The sequence below is a fragment of the Pangasianodon hypophthalmus genome, chromosome 11 (genome assembly GCF_027358585.1).
Source record: "Pangasianodon hypophthalmus isolate fPanHyp1 chromosome 11, fPanHyp1.pri, whole genome shotgun sequence".
In the NCBI taxonomy this organism is placed as follows: domain Eukaryota; kingdom Metazoa; phylum Chordata; class Actinopteri; order Siluriformes; family Pangasiidae; genus Pangasianodon; species Pangasianodon hypophthalmus.
This window is the reverse complement of record NC_069720.1, coordinates 6,678,868-6,701,044: the sequence shown is the minus strand read 5'-3', so window position 1 is coordinate 6,701,044 and position 22,177 is coordinate 6,678,868. Positions and strand designations below refer to the sequence as shown.

At 38.7% G+C, this 22,177-nt stretch overlaps 1 protein-coding gene across 3 annotated transcripts in view; it reads right to left on the bottom strand.

Annotated features, from left to right (window-relative positions):
• Window positions 1–20,823, bottom strand: part of sbf2 (SET binding factor 2) — a 126,619-nt gene extending 105,796 nt beyond the window's left edge. For 2 of the 3 annotated variants that reach the window (XM_026930509.3, XM_026930510.3), the window contains exon 1: window positions 20,626–20,822. In XM_026930509.3, coding sequence (XP_026786310.3) covers window positions 20,626–20,680 — 55 coding nt within the window. In that variant the 5' untranslated portion in view covers window positions 20,681–20,822. Of the gene's footprint in view, window positions 1–20,625 lie in introns of all 3 variants that reach the window. The other variant, XM_034308662.2, reaches the window with a different exon arrangement.
• Window positions 20,824–22,177: the final 1,354 nt, after the last annotated feature.

Genomic DNA, 22,177 nt, shown 5'->3' with positions numbered 1-22,177 from the left:
TGAACACCGACTGAACCCCAGACCTCCTCACCCAACATCAGTGCCTGACCTCACTAATGCTCTTGTGGCTGAATGATCACGAATCTCCACAGCTACACTCCAAAATCTAGTCGAAAGCCTTCCCAGAAGAGTGGAGGTTATTATAACAGCAAATTGGGGACTACATCTGGAATGGGATGTTCATTTGAGTGTGATGGTTTGGTGTCCACAATCTTTTGGACATACAGTGCAGTTCAAACAGTGAGGAAGAAAAGCTATCAGACATTTGACTTTGGTGTAACCTTGACCTTATTTGGATCGATTCCAAAATCTGATCAGTTCACTCAAACATTTAACCTCTCGTACTTGAGACGGACGGACGGATGCATGACCTTGAAAACATAATGCCTAGTAGCGGAGGAATAATAAAAATGAACAGCCTTGGTTTCTGACCCCAATTAAGCAACCATTCATGGAAACACAAACCAGATTATTAGGAACCTTCCTGATCCCATTGGTGACTAAATACAAGAAGGAGGTTAGGTAACTGCAACTAAAATCAGATTTAATACTTATTACACTTTTTTTTATTATCAGGTCAGAATGAGCTGAACAACATGATGCAATTTTCATGTTCAGTACAGAAAATGATTCACACACAACACTTCACATTGGAAATTTGCAGTATTGTTCAACTTTTGATAAGAAAAAAAAGAAAGACATATTTAATGGGTCATTTCAACCTGAAACTTGAAAAGTGAAAGCTGGAAGTTTCAGCTTTGCATAAGGAATTGCAATTAATCATGATGTGAATGCAGAGGGAGGCTGGAGTACGGATTATCAGGAGGTGACTCAGAAGAATCATGGAGCCAGGATCAGTCATGATAAATTACAACTTGTACAAAATGAAGATGGTTAAAGATATCTCCTTTACAATGCCTGACACACCGCGGCAAAAACAGTCATGTTCGAATGATACTTAATTAAATATCTGAACAGTAATTTTGCCTGAAATCGCATCCTTAGTAAGTTAATATGATGCTAAAAGTAATTTTCTAATCGCGTCCTGTCCTTTACGACTCTGCATTCTAACGCTGAATGTTTCCCTGCTCACAAATTTACAGTTTTATGTCTAAAAGTTCTGGCTACAGACATCTAAAATCACTACATTGCTCTACAAAATTATAACCCTATGAACACGCTTCTCTTTCTTAAAACCCTTTCAAATCCAAAATAACACACAAAGAAGAGACAAATCCTTTGACTAAAAATGTGAGAGTGGACAAGGCCATGAAAGGGCACCTAAATAAGACCACAGAGAAAATTCGTAGCCTTTAATTCGTCAGAGCAAAAAAAAAAAAAAAAAAAAAAAAACAGACAAAAAAAGAAAGAGCTGAGGTACTTGAAACAGTGTGAGGTACTGATCCAGGACTGAGGTACAAATAAAGAAGTTTCAGCTTCTGTTAATATGTTATTATTGAGTGCTACTAAAGAGGGACATAATAATACATTGTAGAGAAGTTTGTGTTTGATATGTCCATTTATCAATATGTCCATTTAACACTTTTTATTGAAAAGCAATAAAAGGGAGACAAAAATCCACACCCATCATATATTATTACAAATAACATAAATAAATGGTGGATCAGATATGGGAGAGGAAAATAAAGGAACAAATTTAATCCGATCCTGTAACAAGTGGAAAATGGAATTTGGGTTTGGAAAAGATTTTTTTGTGGAAATGGAAACGTTTACATTTAGAGGCTTGACTAAATTTTTTGCTTACATCTAAAGAGACTTGACTGAATTCTTTGTTTACAAGTAAAGAGACAATTGAATCTTTTGTTTACATCTAAAGAGACTTGGTTTATTTTTATTTACATCTAAAGAGACCTGATTTATTTTTTTATTTACATCTAAAAAGATCTGATTTAATTTTTTTGACATCTGGAGAGACTTGATTTATTTTTTTTTTTTACATCTAAAGAGACAATTCAATTTTTGGTTAGGAATGAGTTTCTTATATTTTGGCTTTATACTTTATTCTATTTACACTGTAAGTGATTTTAGTGCAAAAGCTGCAGTTTTAGCTTACATATCCGGTTTTAAAAAATATATATCAGATGGGTATCATCATGTCTGTACATCATTTAAATATACTCTAAAATGAAGCAACAAAAGAAATCTACACAGACCATATATAAAAAAAATTTGAGCTAAAATCCACTTCTTGTTGACTCAGTCAAGATTTTTTCTTTGACCACTGAAAGTTGAAAAAAATTACACTTTGGAGAAAACGGCTGTGACGTCAACAGTCTTTTTAGCTCCTGACCAATCGGGTCGCAATTTGGAAAGCAACTGATAAAAATACTAAAATGGAGGATGACGTGTGGGTAAAAAATATTTCACTGCCAATGTTACAACGTTGACAATGTAGCTAAAAATAACGACAGACCTAAATTATGAAGCTGGACACGAATGAATTTATTTGTAAATCTGGCCTTTTCATGTGCTGTTACGCTGCTAAAACTTTTTACTGGTATAGCCATTTATTCATCATCTGGTGCTTTCGCATCTCTCCGAGTGCTTTACCTTATATAGAGTTTTGTGGGCGTCATTAAATGCAAAAGTGCCGGAAACGCACTCTGTGGTTTACGTGTGCAAGCAATTCCCAAAAATTTGCTCAGTCTGGCTTACACAAATACGCATTTCTGCAAAAAGATTGATAATGATGGAGATTGATGGGCCATAGTTTTTCAGCACAAAAAAGAGCTTGAGTTGGTGGTTTTTCTGTAACCCAAAAAAATGCAAGTGTGAAAGCACCCTAATTGGATTTAGGAAAATCAGATTTGCTTTGCTGTGTGGACAATGAGATTATTGTAGACAGTAAGAGGAAAGAAAACAGCACTTGGATCTAAAGAGAGGAATTTAGGCCACTGTGATTATGTAACACAAGTCTGGCACTGGTGGCGTTAGACTTGCGTGTATAAGCGTAGTGACCTGTAGCGGTTTACATCCTGGACGATGTGTCAGCGACTCCTCCAACACCTGACCTCCGAAAGATACTTTGCGAAGGTGTGGAGTGATTAATCTCCGAGCCTCGAGTCGATCCTCGGCTTTCGGCCAAAGTACAAGCGATGACGATGCGACCGTAGCCCACGTTAACTGAAATCACATGTTCGAAATCCTGACGAGGCTCGCTTCTGCCTCAAGGCAAACAAATTCTTAGCATTCCAGACGCAAAACGTATCACCAGCACCCCACATGGTCAGTCTTTGTAACCCGGAGATAACACGGAGGCAGCAGTGAGACAGCAGCGGTAAAAATTCCAGGTTGGAATTGCCCAACTATTAAACTGCAATAAGTGAAGACCGGTAAAACGGCAAAAAAGTGAAAAAAGTTTCCTATAACAGCATGTCCGCTTGTATTCCCCAATAAATACATCAACACATTTTATATTTTATGGTATTTGCTTGGCACATGTTCGCTGGGGAATACAAGAAAGAGGTCAGAGAAGAATAAGACATAAACCACAATACATTTTTCTACTAGAAACATTTATCCTTTGTCATTCACTGGCTAGTTCTACACTATCAATCAACGAAAAAATAGAGACAAACGTGCACTTAAAAAGGAATGTATTTTTACGTCAGCGGCACGTTACTGTGTGACAGACAGGTGGGATGCGGGAGAAGGCTTAAGAGCATCTGCTTCTAGATCTCTCCATTATCTCATAGTTATCTCTGCAACGCATGTGGGCTTTTGAAAATATTCTCCCACGTCAGATCCATTTTTCACCCGATTGTGCTCAGTACAATCCAAGGAGTATGAACAGTCAGTGTTTAAATGTCAACGTGCTTTATTAAAAGAGATATACATGCAAAGGAGGATGTTTGCAATGGCAAAGGGCATCAGTGGTTAGCAAATCCCTGATGTCAGAAAGCTCAAATTCCAGGAAGCGATACGACATCCATGAACTGGAAAAATAATCGCTGACGGGCTAACAAAGCGCTCCGTGATGTGAACCTACAAGAAAATGTGATTCGATATGGCTATACCAGGTCAGCCATGAAATCAAACAACCTGAACAAAGAGATAAGCGCTTTGAATGCTCTCTCAAATTATACGTGCAGATGAACGGCTCGAGCTTGTGTCCGTGAGTGCAAAATAAACATCAGACACTTTAGCACACACCTGACACTTGAAGCGTATCTATCGTCACCAGGTAACCCCATCAAGTCATCAGCTTTGAGCTAATCAGTTTTTCTCCAAGCTCTAATTAACTAAGCATATGCTGAATTCATGTGCTGCACCACTCTAGATTTTTGAATGCACCAATCCTCCGATATTACAGTGTAATACTGGTTTACATGCAAAAGTTCAAAACTCATCTAAATAAAAAAAAAAATCTTCAAATTTAACATCTTCACAAAAATAAGTAAAAACCTGTGGAACTTGACCCCAACAGCGTCAGCGGGGATGTCTCCGCGACCAACAAGTCTAGTTCTTCTTGTTACTAATTTGTATGCCAGAACTATTCTTAAAAGATACTTCAAATGTGAAAGAAGCTATTGATGAAAAACTATTTCAGACATTTGACCTTGCTGTGACCTTGACCCTGTTCAGATCAATTCCAAAATCTAATCACTTCATCTGCTAGTTACAATGATAATTCCATACAAATCCCACAAACGTTCAACCACTCGTTCGTTTACTGGATGGAGGTTGGGAAATACACATTGTGATGGAGTTTTCTTTGGCTTTTACTGGTTGGAGGTTGGGAATTTCAGGTTGTGGTGGAGTTTTCTTTGGCTTTTACTGGTTGGAGGTTGGGAATTTCAGGTTGTGGTGGAGTTTTCTTTGGCTTTTACTGGTTGGAGCTTGGGAATTTCAGGTTGTGGTGGAGTTTTCTTTGGCTTTTACTGGTTGGAGCTTGGGAATTTCAGGTTGTGGTGGAGTTTTCTTTGGCTTTTACTGGTTGGAGCTTGGGAATTTCAGGTTGTGGTGGAGTTTTCTTTGGCTTTTACTGGTTGGAGTTAGGAATTTCAAGTTGTGGGGGTGTATTCTTTGGCTTTTACTGGTTGGAGCTTGGGAATTACATGTTGCAATCATGAGTGCCTTGTAAGTGGTAATTTGCAAGTTGTTACAGTGTAATTTCCCCACCCATTGTTTGCTCTGTCAGAGCATGTAAAGCTCACTTTTACAGTTACACACCTGAGTGGCTACTGGTTCTATTCTACTATAGTGAACTTTCATGCAACATTTTGGCCTGAAACATCAGCACAGCAACAATAATGGACAAAATCAAGCCGCTTAGCAACAAGCTAGTCAGCAGACAATAGCGAGTAGCTTAGCAAAGAGATAGCCAGTGGACAATAGCGAGTAGCTTAGCAACAAGCTAGCCAACTAAGTTAGTAATAACTCAAATGTTGATAATTACCTTCTCAAAACAGTGATGAATGGTGAATGTTATAGATTTAACCAAGTACAGTGTCTGTACATTAACTGAAAGCCAATACTGCTATCAACTCATTTAACAGTAGAGAAGGGACACTTTATGCCGTTCACAGTGTGAGCAGCCATGCTGATTTGACATCACTCCATAAACAGGGAAGGAACTGGTAGTTGAGAAAAGTTGACAAGTTGAAATTTTAAGTTGAGGAGGTGTTTTTCGTGGTTAAGGTGTCTGGTGGTTTTTACTATATGTAGGCAGGGAGTTACAAGTTGCAACTTTGCTTCGAATGCAGCATAATAGCTAGCTGTTCCAAAGTGTCGGGATACATATATCCGTGTTAAATACAAAGTGTATGTAACTGATAGATGGGTCTCGTCCTTGCTAGGGAATACCATTTTTGTCACACCAAGTCCAAGTACACATACTGTGATACTTGTTGATACCGAATACTGCCTACAGAGAAGAGATGGACACTCTTACACAGTGGTGCCAGGAAAACAACCTTTTGCTCAAGATCAGTAAGACCAAGGAGCTTGTATTGGACTACAGAAGACAGGACAGGGAGCACACCCCCATCACTATTGACGGGACCGACAGGAGCGGGTCAACATCTTTAAGTTCCTCTGTATTCTTATCACTGAGGACCTTACATGGTCCACTCAGACTGAGGCAATAGTGAAGAAAGCTCACCAGCACCTCTTCATCCTCAGACAGCTGAGGAAGTTTGGTATGAGCCCCAACATCCTCAAATCTTTCTACACCTGCACCGCGGAGAGCATCCTGACTGGCTGCATCACCGCCTGGTATGGGAACAGCACCCCCCTCAGACAGCCCAGCACATCATCAGAGGAGAACTTCCTTCCCTTCAAGACATCAACATCAGGCAGCATGTGAGCAAAGCACAGAGCATCATCAGAGACTCCAGCCACCTGAGCATGGACTGTTCTTTCTGCTACCATCAGGCACATGGTATCGCTGCATCAGATCCCGCACCAGCAGGCTGGGGGACAGCTTCTTCTTGCAGCTCATCAGACCGTTGAAATCTAACTGATAACACCACCACAAGCACAACCCACTCTACCTTCCATCCACTGCACTTTATCATTTGCATTTCCACTGGACTCTGACTGACAGACTGATATCAGACTCAAACTGATAATGCTGCAATGTCTATTCCAGCAATGTTCATTTCACTATCGTCATTATTCTATACTCCTCAGCATTCCATCTCCACAGCTGTGGAGAATGCACCCAGGATTTTCACCACCTGTAGGCTTGTGGTTATAGTGAAGTAACAATAAAATGATTTGATTTGAATACTGACACAGAAATGAATAACCTACTAAGCATCATTCAGTATTAGTAATGGTTGGTGCCGTGTGCTGCTAGCACCGAACTCCTCATGCAGAGTTTCATGTTTGATATCTTTATATCTTTAGTGCGATAAAGAGCGAGGACAACCGACCTGAGCGTGCAAGCAGCATCAGCGAGCGCGGTCATTAAATTAAATGCAAGACACCGTGAATTGCACCTCGACTCGTACACAAAGCAAGACCGAGCGAGGGAAAAGGAAGCATGCATGTCTCATCAGTGCTTAGTGCTCGCAGAAGTGAAGTGCTCTGCAAATTCCAATATGCACTCACAATTCATGGCACCTTGTGCTCGTTTTTCATGCCTACATTTGCACACTCAACTTAGCTGCTTAGATACTGTTTAAACACCACAAGATGTTTTATCAGGATATTTGCATTGTAGGAAGATGCTGTATCTCCTCCTCTTGATAGTTTACTAATCCTGAAATGCTTCCAGAGCCATTTCGTGTTGTCTGTTCATTAGCGCAACTCTAGGCTTAGGTAACATAGTATCGGATGTTGGTGTTGGAGAATTTTTTATGAGTGCGAGTAAATAAGAACCGTAATGGAACGATATCCAATACGGACATCTGTTAAAGGTTCGATTGTTAGAATTTAGATGCTAACAATTCGCCTGATGACTTTACAAATAGACGATTATAGAGAAAATGTGGTGAGTAGAAAGTAAGGAAAGGCAAGGCAGGTTTATTTATACAGCACATTTCATATACAAAGTGCTTTACAAAAACTCAAGCAAAGTTTATTAGGAGGAGATTAAAAACAAAGTGACATGATAAAATTGGATAATAGGCAGAATTACTAATATCTTTTCCAGCACCCTGAGTCAGGAAGATTGCAAAAAAAAACTCCAAGATATTAATCAAACCTTGGGATAACAGTGCTAGCATTTAACCTCCAGGAGTTGATTAGGATGAGGTAAAAAAAAAAAAGTAATAATAATGATGATGATGATGATGATGATGATGATGATGATAATAATAATAATAATAACAAGGAGACTGTAAAAGAAACAGTTTAAAAGTATAGATAGGAAATTAAAAAACAGTGGAAAAAGAAAAAAGGGACAGAGAAAAAAAGAAAATTTTGTTAAATGTGAGTGAAAGTCAAAGGTTTTAGAAGACAGAAACCTCAGGTGAAGTATAGATACTTCAAAAGCAGATTAAAGTGAAGCAAGAAAGAAATCGTTCTTCATTACTTCCCCCCACACATAAAAGCTCATCATATCAACCAACCAGATCATCATGATGTACGACGTAAATGTATGTAGCGTTTATTTCTCTTCTCACAAATATCAACGTTTTACAGATACTAACCTGTTCTTGTATTTTTTTTAAATCATATATCACCCACACAGTGTCAGAGACCTAACAACAATGACCTTTATTATTCTTATCAGATACCTCACACAATTACAACGTAATATTTGACATTTTATTAGCATGCATCAGTGGTGATTTCCTTTACAGTGTATCCCAACTCTATCAGTAGCACAGATATAGATTAGGGATTATTCCCTCTCATGCACTTCTAACATGTAATGATTTGCTTAAAGTCAAAGTCAGCTGTCATGATGAAAGTTTGTTAAACGCAACACAATACCGTGGTATCATGCAAATGATTAAAGGAAAAAAAAAAAAGACACCAAAACACATCCCAAGTGATATTATGGCACCGCCACGGATACGGATGGCATCTTTCCATGACGCAGAAATTCACATCCTATCAGCAACAAAACCATAACAACAATAAAAAAATGCTTTGATGTGAGACGCCAATTCCAACCTTCACTCTTCAGTCATATAATAACCAAAGCAGCACAAACGCAAACGTTGAGCAATCACTAGACAGAGCAGTGTCAATCATAGACAATCATAGTATACAACCTCAAAGTTACACAACAATACTAAGATATTTATCATGAAATATTGGTGGAAATATCTCATGCTCTCAGTGTCCACCACAGAACATGAGTTAACTGCTTTAGCCAATTAGTAACGTCCCTTAAAAATCACATGGAAAAACAGTGCACACAATACTTATGAAATGAAAAAAAAAAAAAAACAATGTATAGAAGAAAAAAACAGCAGTGATGACAAGCTAATGAAGCTTGATGCTGCAAACCATTGTACTCGGAAAACCCAACCTCCGACATGGAAAAGTGCAACGTAACAGTCATTCAAAATTCCCAGTTGGGATCTCAGACAACATCCAAGTAGCCCGAGTTCTCTGACATACACACCTTAAGTCAAAACAACATGGCAGCGTACAGACAGTCAACAGTAAACAATAAACAGAACACCCTCTGCATTATTTTCTACTTGATAAAACTTGATTCTACTCGATATGTAGCTTGAGTCTTGTGAAAAAACTGTTTTAACAGCTTTGTAAGTTTAGATTTGTAACATAATTCCACTAGACTATCATGATAAGACTACTGTGACAGATCTTTATAAGCAAAGATGAACCGGACAGTTGACTTGTCTGATGCGTCATTTCTCATCACTAATCACGCAGAAATAATTCATTTCATTCACTTCTTTATATGCTTATCAATTTTACAGGCAAGCCATACAAATATGACCTCGCTCTAGGTGTTCATGCTTTTCAGAGCCAAAGCACTGAAATGTGTTTGGATCAAAACTTCGGAAAAACCGACTTCGTACTTTCCAAGTTCCAAGTACGATGGATTGACCTAATAAGCTGGCAGTTATTACATACGACAATAAAGCTGATTAAGGCATGTTTCCTGTTACTGCATATGAAATATGATAACTTTTTAAAAGTGTGCACATTTAACAGACACCGTGCCACTGCAACATTGCCACAAGTCACTTCACTTCACTTCACTTCAAGAAAGAGTGAGAGAAACAAAGCTATTCTTAGACACATCTTGATTCTCTGTTTAAATGATTCTGAAGAAATGAGCCTGTTATTACTTCTCAACTGACTACCTGGATGGTAAAACGTCTAAGTGTGTACACTAGCACACGTGCTATATGTTAGAAACTAGCAAAGCTAGCTGGGAGATTTGAAGATGGACAAACTAAGAAAGTGATTGTATGGGCATGCTGCGGATTTAATGAATTAAGCATCGGAGGAAAAAACAATCTTTTGCTGTTCCTGCTTGACAGGGAACCCTCGAGCAAGTGGCAGAGCGAATTACAAGGTCAAGTTTCATCACAAAAGATTTGCTTCGCTAAAGATTCCCAACACTACGACTACGTGTTAGTGCATCTATATAATGTATTTTTATAAATATTTTGTCAACATGGTACTAAGTCGGGAGATGGCAATTCCGAATCCTGATGACTCCACAGCTGTCTGTGGCCAGGAGCCAAGGGAGCAAAAATGCTATATGGGTGGGAGGGGCTTACAAGGGCGGATAGCGCTTTCCTCTGAGTGTGTTACTCAGTAAGCAAAAACATGATCTGTTGGCTTCACATGTCTCAGACGAAGCACGTGTTAGCCTCAATATAGTTGCAGAATCTGCATCTGATCCTGGCTTACATACACAACCGCTGTCTCAATGCTGCTTCTCCTTGATATGACTGGAGGACAAAAACTGTATTGACTCGAGTAGCATATGATCATATTCCCCAGTCCTGAATAAAGTCCTGATGTTCAAGCACGATGAAGGCGTTGTCTGGAGATTATGTTCCAGACTTAACCTCTGTTTTGTGATATCCAAAAATGTGGCATAATTTATCCTCAGTTTATTTCATTGTGCGTGATGGGACTTTAAATCTTTCCCCAATCCACCCACACTGTTTCCTCCCTGCTCTTTATCTCACAGACACGTTCTGAAAATAAATTATCTGTATAGCCTGTACATGCAAGAAACACATGCAGTAAGATGAGAGCAGATCGGCTTGGCTTACATAACGATTATCTTATGGCTTAATGTTACCGCTGTAAGCTATGATGTCCCGCCATGTCCTGTAACTCAAACAAGGCGAGATTAATTTTTTTTTTTAAACCTCTTAAAGTCTTGGCTTATTATGCATCATATTCAAAGCACTACAGTGAAATTATAGAGAAAGATTATAAGAGCGTAAATGAGATTAAGTTCATGTCCCTTAACAAAACCTTAAAAAAAATGTGTAGTTTCTTTCAGTGTTACTGAGAATAGAAAGTGAAAATATTTCCTTCCACATTTTCCTACCTAAAGCTGCAAACATACTTCACTTTCAACACGCATATGCGCGTGCATGCAGCTGCTACGCTAGTGGCATTGTTCACATATTCTACTGTATTATATGTAAATCTGAAGGATAAAAAGCCACTAAACGGTAAGTCAAATCCAAAACATCTCAGTCCATCTAGTTTCCAAGTCAAACTGTAATGTTTAACATCACTGTGCATGAAATCGCTAAACTCTTTAAACCTTTCTGCCGTCGGTGTGATTGTTGTCATGATCTGGGTCTAAAATCCAAAATCCACAAAAATATTTACTGATCTAGAAAACGCAGGAGAGTGGTACTCAAAACAGTGTACAAACGACACTCCAAATAACCAGCGGCCACCTTGCGTACGTGTAGTTAACAGCAAGTGTTAATCAGCCTTCATACGGCTGACTCACCTCTTACTTAAGGGGTGTTTTAGACCCGAAAGAATGCTAAACATGCAGAGGATCAATAATCGCTGTTATAAAGAATTCTCAGAGAGGAAAAAAATTTCTTTTAGTCCTAGTAGTTCTAACAGACACAACGCAAAAGGTAACGACAATTTCCTGACTTTCAAAGCAAGTATGATTTTTGCATACAGGTTTAGTTCCTCATGACTACAATAATCCTGACCACATGATTCTCTGTAATTCTCTCTCTACTCAAAACAAGATATCAAACTTACTGAGTGTGAGTCATTACACTCCATCACCAATTCATATTTAATACTAAGGCTGCTCCAAAATACTCCAAATCTTCAGATAAAACCAATTGTCGGTTTTTTTGCCTTTGGATTGAGAGCACAGTTTGTTGACCAATTTTGTAACAAACAGAATATTTGTTTATCAAATCTGTACATGACTGTATGCTGAAAAAAAAGTTCATTGAATTTACTGAATTCAAATGTATATACTGGTTGCATGTGAATGAACCGAGTTTACACATTAACACGATTTGTTTTTGAACAGCCCTGATTTGATCATGTATATTCAAAGCCCTGGAATAAAATCGAATTCTACGCAATCAACAGAGCTCAGGATCGAACTCCTGGCATCGGGAGGCAGTGACATTACCTGTGCACTATCATTTTTATAATGGAATTGAACCACGTTAATATTACATGAATTGATCACACTCACTCTACATCACATTACTTTCTGTTTCTACTCTACTATGACATGCTGTGCATCCAAAATGAGTTTTTCTTAGCTGCTTCACTGTTGGTAACACAGAAAAATAACAAATAACAGCAAACACATGAACCTAGTGCATATAATATTGCGAACTTGCATGCACAAAAGGGACATATGGAATTGCGTAATTGAGTCACAGTTTGGAAGGAATTCCTCTATATGAAGCACCGCCGATTATTAGCGCCGCCCACAAACGATAACACGCAGAGAAGTGTGTTATTGACAGTTTATTAACCTTGTACAAAATCAGTTCTGCAGACATTGCTGTAATTCAGAGCATCTTTTGCATTACAGCGTGCTGACGTGTATCATTTCCGCAATCTATAACTATGTATCACATTACCCTGAGAGGACGAGCCTAGAAAACGAACCTGAGTCAAATTCTGCAACACACAAGAGAGTCTATAATCTGAGCTGAACAGATATAATCAATTTCTAAAAACAGAAATCAGCATATGGAAGTGTTTTAAAGTCTCCTGTCCTTAACAAAAATAGAAAAAGATCCAGGTTACGTTAACGTATTTAGTGTCTAACACTGAAGCCGCAGTAAAAACTATGGCACTTTTTTGACGTCTGTAGCGATGCAAGCATTAAAGAGAACTCACGTGTTCAGCAAATGGCAATTAAGTGTGCAAAATGTGCCAGGAGGCAAATTTACAGGTAATAAAAGAGTAACTCTACACGTACATTAAGAAGTCGTCACTGTGCTTAAGCATGAGACAGTGCACTTTCGAGTATTCTCTGAGCACAAGGATATAAAAGCAATGAGATAAGTCGCGTACAGTAAGACGCATCGAAAAAGCATGCTGATTGCGTGAGCCTAAAAGAATGTCTTCTTTAATTATGGCTAATTACTCATGGTTCTTTCTGGAAAACAGATTGCTGCTCATAAATATGTAATCTGTAATCTCGTAATTACTGAGGGACTATTAAACTAAGGTCAAAGCCACAGGAAGTCCAAACGTTCCTGTGTTTATTGTGCACCTGTGGACATTAATAGTAGCACAATCACAATTCCAGTCTGTAAATATTCAGACACACATAAAAAGACATTAACACTATATGTATGACACAATGAACACACAGCATGCAAGCTGCTAGGTGTTTTCAGGAAATGTTCAAAACACATAGGACTAGGACTACACAATATAGAAAAAAGTAGCAAATGCAATTATAATACAGTGGCTATAAAAAGTCTACAAACCCCGTTAAAATGGCACGTTTTTGTGATGTAAAAAGATGAAACCATCATGTCAGAACTTTTCTCACTCTCAATGTGAAAATACAACGTATAAAAATTAAGTGAAAAACAATCAGAAACATTTTAGGGAAAAATAGTAAAAAAAAAAAGTTACAATAACCTTGTTGCGTAAGTGTGCACATCCTTTTATAATTGGGGATGGGGCTGTTCACTTAATTTTATACATTGTAATGTCACACTGAGGGTGGAAAAAGTTCTGCCATGATTTATCTTGGTTTCAAAAATGCCATTTTACCGGGTGTGTGTAGACTTTTTATATCCACTGTACGTCCTATTGCATTTGAGATATTACAACAAACTGTGAAAGAGTCACGAATGAAGAGCAGCCTGCATTAAAGAGCTGTCGATGAGTTCCTCACTCGTGTAACTACACACAATTCCTATTAACATGCGTTCATACTAGCAAGCGACAAAATGACAAGCGACCATTCTGCAACATGAGTTGGGATTTTCTTAATTTTATGCAAATTAGATATGAAAAATTCATATGATTGGCTCTATCTATCATCTGTGTCATGCCATTTTTTTCAGTTCCCCACTGTAGTTCCTACCTGCAATTAGTTCCTGTTTACTGTTTGGAAGAAAACAATATAACCGCGGTTTAATCTCATGCTGTCATATACGAGCGTCTAGAGAGTGCATCTTGTGAACCTTTTTAGTTTTGCGAGTCGAGAATGTTTAATATCTGGGGGAGGGACACTGATACACGTGCTACACAACTAAATACAGCAAGCAGCAGCAGTTGAATATTTTTTTTTTCCAATGTGAGGCGAAATCATTGACGTGTGTATCCAGATGAGACGAGCGCTAAGGTTGGGGAAAAAAAAAAAAACAGCAAGTGATCCGGCCTGTAATTTTCTCAGAAGAGGACGGAGATAAACACTGACATGGCCGATCCGGACAGAAATAAAATTAAATAGGAAATTATCCCAGGACTCCATGTACATTTAATCCCACCCGAATAAGGTTCAAGACATTTTCTGTGTTGCATTCAGTTTTCATTTACTTGATTTGACACTGGTCAAAATATACAGCACATGTGGCATTTCTGCAACTCTAAGGCTCTGTCCGTTGGCTCAGTTTGTGCCTAGCAGTTCAGTTTAGCAGCTCACATCAATAAAAAAAAAACAAAAAACATGCAACCCAAGACATGACGTGTTTGACTGAATTTCTGCAGTCAAGTCGAGTCGATTCAGAGCTTATTCACTTTCTTAATGCACCGAATGTGATTTCTGTACAAGTAAAAGCCCCTTAAGTATTTTTGTCATGCCATTGCCAGAAAGTCTTATTTCCATGTTTCATGCCAGCATTGCAATTACGATTGACAAACAGCAAATCACGCCTAGCCTGTTGTCTACATTCGCATTCGGAATGTTCTGCACTTCCACTCCTCGTTATGGAAAAGCCAGCAGAGATGGCTGCTGGGCTTGTCATCAACATCATTTAAAGCTCGGAACACTAGATGCAGACGAACAGGAAGTCCATTTGTCATCTTTTCTAATGGTTCCGGCAGCACTGCTGTACGAGCTACGGATCCACTCGCAAGCCCTACGGATGCTGGGAACATTTTGTTCCCTCTACACAACAACATTGTTTCTCATTTGTGAGTACAAGGCCATGATCGGGATGGGGAGGGGGGCACTGTTTACCTACTCAACAGAGTCAGTGCCACAAATGAGAAACAACTCATTTATCGGACTCAGCTATAAAGTCAAATCCCTGGATAAAGTCCAGTTCCTGGTGGGCCATTTAAATTACCGCAAAACAGCAGTAAAGTGATTGAGTTGAGAGGACCGAGCTCCATGCATCACTGAGACACTTTACTTGGCTGCTGTGTTTACAACCATCCCAACTAAAAAAAATAAAATAAAATAAAAAAAAATTAAAATCTACATTGCATGAGCTAATCCTCTGTGCCAGAATCTCACACGGAATTTTCCATGGATTGGAATGATCCATGGATCATTAGCAGGAATGTGAAGTCTGGAATAACAGGCAGCTGTAAATACTCCATGACACGGCTTATGTAACGTACACCGGTGGTTCCGGAGCATCCTTGCCTTGGACAGTTTGTTATTTTTTTATTTTATTTTATTTTATTTGTTATTTTGTCAGCACACACACACACACACACACACACACACCTGATCCCGCTTGAGTGTCTTAGAGATGGAAAAACACTAAACATGCAGGGTAGGGCAGGAGGTGTCCGGGATCGGCACTGGAATCCACTTGCTTGGACAAGGAGTTTGGAGTCTGAGAGAAAAATAACTGATTTTAATAATGCTCAGCAGTTTTTTGGCTCACTTCTAACATGATGTAACATTTGGCAAGCACAAGTACATGAGCAGAATATCCAAAGAGTACATTCCCATCCGTTTGTTTTTCCTGACCCTAAATGATCAGCCAAGGTGTGTTTAGTGTCCAGAGTTTGATTTCTTAATAGCAATGTAGCTAAGAAGTAATGGAAGCTTACAGCCTCCAGTTTAGTAACTGCATGTCAAAATCGTCATACACTCAACCTTACAAACATCAGGCCACGCCTCCTAGTTGAGTCGGAACGACAGCAAACTACGTGTTGAGGAATGTTTCAGCTTCGTGACTGTTTTTTAGCTCTGTGATGTCCTTATTTCCATTTGTTATACATACTCGCATGTCACATGGTATCACAAACCACATAAACACATCTCACTGAGACACTAAACACTAAACAACTCCACAAAAACCTTTGACACGAGTGTGTGATGAATTCAACGTGCTGTTGCTAATGCACCATGCTATGAGGCTGTGAGCTTCCCTTAGTTGCTAGCAAAATTAGTTTCATAACTCCAGTACAAAAAAAACACTGGCTGATTGAATGCACTTTAAAATCTCATAAAAATTCCTACATGGCTTCTTTATTGCGTAACAACAAATAACAACCGACTGGACTGGAACATGATGTACAAAAGACATCGAGTCAAGTTCGTTTTTATTCTACATTCTATCTACAGGTCAACCAATTACCAGTGACACTGATCCCACATTCCACTTACCTCAGAAGTGGTAAGCGGGAGCTCGGAAGTATGATAATTTTTAATGTCCATGCACTCAAAGTACAAAGTGGGGGGGGGACATGGATGCCTCAATGATCCTCTTTAGTTAGCAACAAGCTAGCAACATAACTGTGATGAGCGTAGTATAATTTCCATACGCTGCATTCAACTAGAGGTGATAACTTGTAATTCCTGAACTTAGACCAGGAGAAACAAATAAAACGTAACTTCTGGATGGTTCTCTCAACCCTGAGTTCAGCAAGTGGTATCAAAACAAAATGGCCGCTCACAGATTGAACAGTAAGCAACTTCTTACCTTTAGATGAGTTATGCTGTATATACAAGTATTTGCTTCAGATCAATCAACATCGAAGCGGCACTCGTAGATATGAACGCAGGGTAACAGTAACACCTCAAGGACAAATGAATGAATGTAATATTAATGGTGTCTCTGTCTGCACTGCTAGTTTTTGTACTAATAAAAGAGAGAAAACTAAAGGAGAACAATCTACATTTTAGAACAGTAAAGAATGAATGTTATGCTTGAAACATAAAATATGATGGGTGTGCTGTTATAGGAAAACACTCAGTGATGGACTCATGTGATGTGGCTTCTAACGTTATGCGGAGTTACTGTTAATAAAACCTAATTAGAACACGTTAGGTCTGAGTTGAATTTGGTGCTTGGACCCCTAAATATAATAACCACTGTAACAAAGTGTATTTAAAAAAAAAAATTCATGAAACGCAGACCGCACTTTTGAAAACTACTGGTTTACACCACAGAAATTTGCCAATGCTAACAATAAGCCTCATGTATCTAGCTGGATACGAACAGATTTATGCATAAATTGTCCATATGTGTTTTTAAACAAGAAATTTGGTAATTATGAAAATCGCATAAATTCGAAAAAACGGTCGTATCCTACTCGTGCTCCTGAGTGTGTGTAAATTTACACATAAGAAGACTAACTAATGTAAACCTTGACTTGATATCATATATATTTGCATGGATTACTGCACTATAGTATTATATATTTTAACTGGAATATACTGTGGAGCTTAAATTGCGTATTGTTATTGTTTTCACATTTACAGCGTTTAGCAGATGCCCTTATCCAGGGCGACTTACAGTAGTGCTTTGGATTCTCTGTCAAAAGCACATCCTCATGCTAGTTCACTACTGCAGGTCAGGGACTAAGAGTACCACGGAGAACATTTTGTGAAAAACAGGTATTTTATATTATTGGCATTAATAAAAGAATATAGAAAAGAAAGAAAGTGAGCCAACACAAAACCATAAATTAAGATAAATAAAACTAATCATTCAATTATGACAAAAGAAATGGCGCTATATAAGCAGAGGACGGGTCGATCTGTCTGCGCATAGCCGTAAACCATAAACAAATGTCTCAACTGATGGAAGATTTAGTGCTCCTTTATTATTATTATTATTATTATTATTATTATTATTACTGAATTGGCATAGAAGTGAGTCAAAATAACATCCACCTCTGTCTTCAAGCTTTCATTTTTACCCTGAGAGTTCACTTCGTGCTCTCAGCTATCTGCACACTTGACCTTTTATAGAGTTTTGTGGGCTTCCCTGCATGCAAGTGAGCTGTGTCAGGAACGTGCTTAGCACTTTACGGGTGATCACCATACGCACGTCAGTACAAAGAAAACCAGCATTTCCAAAAATTTTAGTTCAGTTTGGTTTAAACAAACATTTACACACAATTTTACTAAATGATTGGTAAATGAGGCTCAGTGTTTTATTTATTAAAGAATCACAAGCCATACTTTTTATCTGTTTATAGTTACATTTAATGTTGTGGAACATCTGTGAAACAAGCTATTCCCTCACCACCCTCTCTCTTTTCTCTCTTGAAGATCATAAGACAAAAAAAAAAAAAAACACAGCTTGCCGTGTTTTCAAGAAACCCTGAAACTAACTTACTAACTGTTACAAAGCACTGACACTGGAAACTTCTTCTATAAATGTTGAATAAACATATCCTTAGAGAAAACATAACAATCCTAGTCCCTGTGAATGTTGTTAGTACAATTCAGAATTATTTAAATTATTTATAATTAGTATTAGAATTATTATAAATTATAATGTGTTAGAAGAAGTGATTTGCCGCTGCACTCAGTGTAAAAAATTGTGCAAATTTACAGTATTTATTTTACAGCAAAATAAAATGTTTTGTTATTTTACAGGATTGTATTGTAAACAGTTAGGAAATTAGAGCAGTGCATTGGTTTACAGTAAAATATCAGAAAACACAATGCATAGTGGGATATCTAAAGTTAATCGACATGTGCAAACTAGCGGATCATTTTTGTGCCCAAACCCTGTTTGAGTTTAATTTTATAGGGTAGTAAAAACTCTGGTTCAGTAAAGCACTGAAATTCATCTTTTAGTTAGAGTAAATTCAGTGGTAGAAATGGTTGAATCAGTGCAAGCTAGCTGTGGAAGCTCAGTGGTTAAGGCTTTGAGTTTCAAATCAGAAGGTTGTGTGTTCAAATCCTAGCACTGCCAAGTGGCCATGGTTAGGTCATTGAGAAAGACCCTTAACCTTCAGCTCAGTTGTATCCTGCTTTAACTGTAAGTCACATAATATAAGACTAATAATAAACAGGTTTGTTTTAAAACGTGTAATAGCTTTGCAACAGTTTGCAAAGTTTATCAGCATGTAAAGGTCTTCAGGACAGAGGGGTTTACACTTTCCGGGTTCTTGGTAAAATGACAAACTGCATTTTTAGAGAGAGAGAGAGAGAGAGGGACAGAGAAAGGGTGACAATCAAGTGAGAGAAAGAGGAGGAAAGGCTGGTGAGGGAATGGCTGTTTATCACGGCTACAATGTAGGTGAGAACAGGAAGTAACTTGTCTCTCAGACAATCCACAACATTAAATCTAACATTAAACTGTTAAAATGTGTGACATGTTGCTCATTAATAAATTAAACATTGTAATCGCTGACAAATCGCTGTGGTATAAGTGGAATAACACACTCAAGACCATGCAGTTGTATGAAAAATAATGCACTTTGTGGGGTAGCGGCACTCCGCTTGCACGTTGTGCCACATCACACCCCACCAGTGTGCATTATGTCTGTATAACCACATGGTCTGTAATGTGTTATTCTTTACACGCTATAAACATGTTTTACAGTTAGTTACTGTAAATTTAAAGTACTTTACTGGCAACTAATCGGAATCTCCAGCTAATCAGAATCGAGAACTCAACAGCGCTGTGTTATATGTAGCATGAAACACAAGGAGTAGGGACTGGAGTTCCTGTGTAAGCAATGAGCTCAGCATTATTGTGCAGTTCCAAGCTTTCATCACTCGTAATAATCCCCCCTCCTGTTTCCTGTCGTTCTGGAGCACCACATCCGGTTTCCACAACAAGAGGAAGCGCGTGAGTTCTTCACGCGCACACACACACACACACACACACACACCTTCCCATACAACACAGGATCTGGGATATGCAATGGAAACAGTATATTTTTCCTGAACGTGTACGATCCTGATCCTGAACAGAGACTCAATGTGTGTTGTGCATTATCAGTTAAAAAAAATAAATCAATGCAGTGTTAAACCGGAAATAAACACAAACACGAGATGCCTGAGTGCTGGTTTGTTTTGTTTGTTTGTTTGTTTTTAAAAACACAGCACGAGCGCTGCACAGACCAAATGACGCTTGTGTCATTAATGTCATTAATGTCTGCTTTAATTAGCCTTACAGGATGGTTTAGGAGTTTGGGGTTGTTCATAAATACACCACAGACTTTCTAATGTCTAATTTGAGTGTTCTTTATGAAACAGAAAATGAAATTAGGAGCATATTCTGTTCTCTCTGAGTGTAATTTAAAGTCGAAACATTTCATTCCTCCTTACTAAAGTTCACTCATCACACACATACTCCTTCATTTACATTTCTTACACACATAAATCTCAGATAGCAACTGCTATGCTATGCTATGCTATGCTATGCTAAGCTAAGCTAAACTATGCTAAGCTCCCGCTGCCCCAAGCTGGACGGCCTGCATAAACCACAACATGAACTCACTCTCTCTCCCTCTCCCTCTCCCCCTCTCTCTCTCTCTTTCTCCCTCCCTCTCTCTCTCCCTCTTTCACTTTCTTAAGGAACTCACCTGTTTTTTCGTGGTCATATCCAACGATGATGAAATAATCGGCCAGCCTAGCCATGTTTGCCACTTTTTTCTTCCAATTCCTCCAGCACAATTCAGCATTTTTCTTTCTTCAAAAGCACAGCCATGTTTGACACCGACGCCTCGAGTGCGCAGGCGCACCGGCTCGCGAGCCCCGCTGGATGGGCGTGGGCGCGCGCAAGACCTCAGCCATGGCTGCTCTCTGTTATCCAACAGGCTGTAAACAGGAACACATCATGGTGTCGAGGGTTGTAGGTTAAAACACACTAAGGAGCGGCATCAAGAGATTATACCCAGAATACATGCCCATTCATTCATTCTTGAGTAAGTGCTTTATCCTAGTCAGAGATTATACCCAGAATGAATGCTCATTCATTCATTCATTCATTCATTCTTGAGTAAGTACTTTATCCAAGTCAGGGTGGAGGTGGAGCTGGAGTCTATCCCAGGAATACCAAGCACAAGGCACAAGGAGAATTCACCCAAGAATGGATGCCAGTCCATTGCAGGATACCATGCACAAACTCATTCACAACTAGAGGCAATTTAGAGTCATGTATACACCTACCAGGATACATCACACTCATATGTGGTTCTTCCCTAAACTGTTCCTAATCTCTGACTAGGATAAAGCACTTACTCAAGAATGAATGAATGAATGAATGAATGAAATAGCATTCATTCTGGGTATAATCTTTGACTAGGATAAAGCACTTACTCAAGAATGAATGAATGAATGAATGAAATAGCATTCATTCTGGGTATAATCTTTGACTAGGATAAAGCACTTACTCAAGAATGAATGAATGAATGAATGAGCATTCATTCTGGGTATAATCTCTGACTAGGATAAAGCACTTACTCAAGAATGAACGAATGAATGAATGAATGAGCATTCATTCTGGGTATAATCTCTGACTAGGATAATGCACTTACTCAAGAATGAATGAATGAATGAATGAATGAATGAGCATTCATTTTGGGTATAATCTCTTAATGCCGTTCCTTAGTGTGTGCCAGTCCATTACAGGATACCATGCACAAACTCGTTCACACCTAGGGGCAATTTAGTCATCTATACACCAACTGGGATACATCACACCCATAGGTGGTTCTTCCCCAAACCGTTCCCACAAAGTTGGAAGCACACAATTGAATAGGACGTCTTTGTAAGCTGTAATTTTATATTTTCCTTCACTGGAGCTAAACCTGTTCCAGATCGGTGAAAACATGGTGTAACAAGGTTGGAGTGGCAGAACTCGAGTGTCCTGCACAGAGCCCTGACCTCAACCCAACTGAACACCTTTGGGATGAACTGGAACACCGATTGCACCCCAGACCTCCTCAGCCAACATCAGTCTGTCCTCACTAATGCTCTTGTGGAAAGTCTTCTGTGCGAAAGCCACTGTGCGCAAACAGATTAGCTGGCAAAGCTTCAACTTTCATGCTAATACTGCTGACTATGTCATCATGTTCATAATTTCATAGATTGCTTACTAGCTGAGCCGAGTCTATGTCGTAACATGGCGTCATA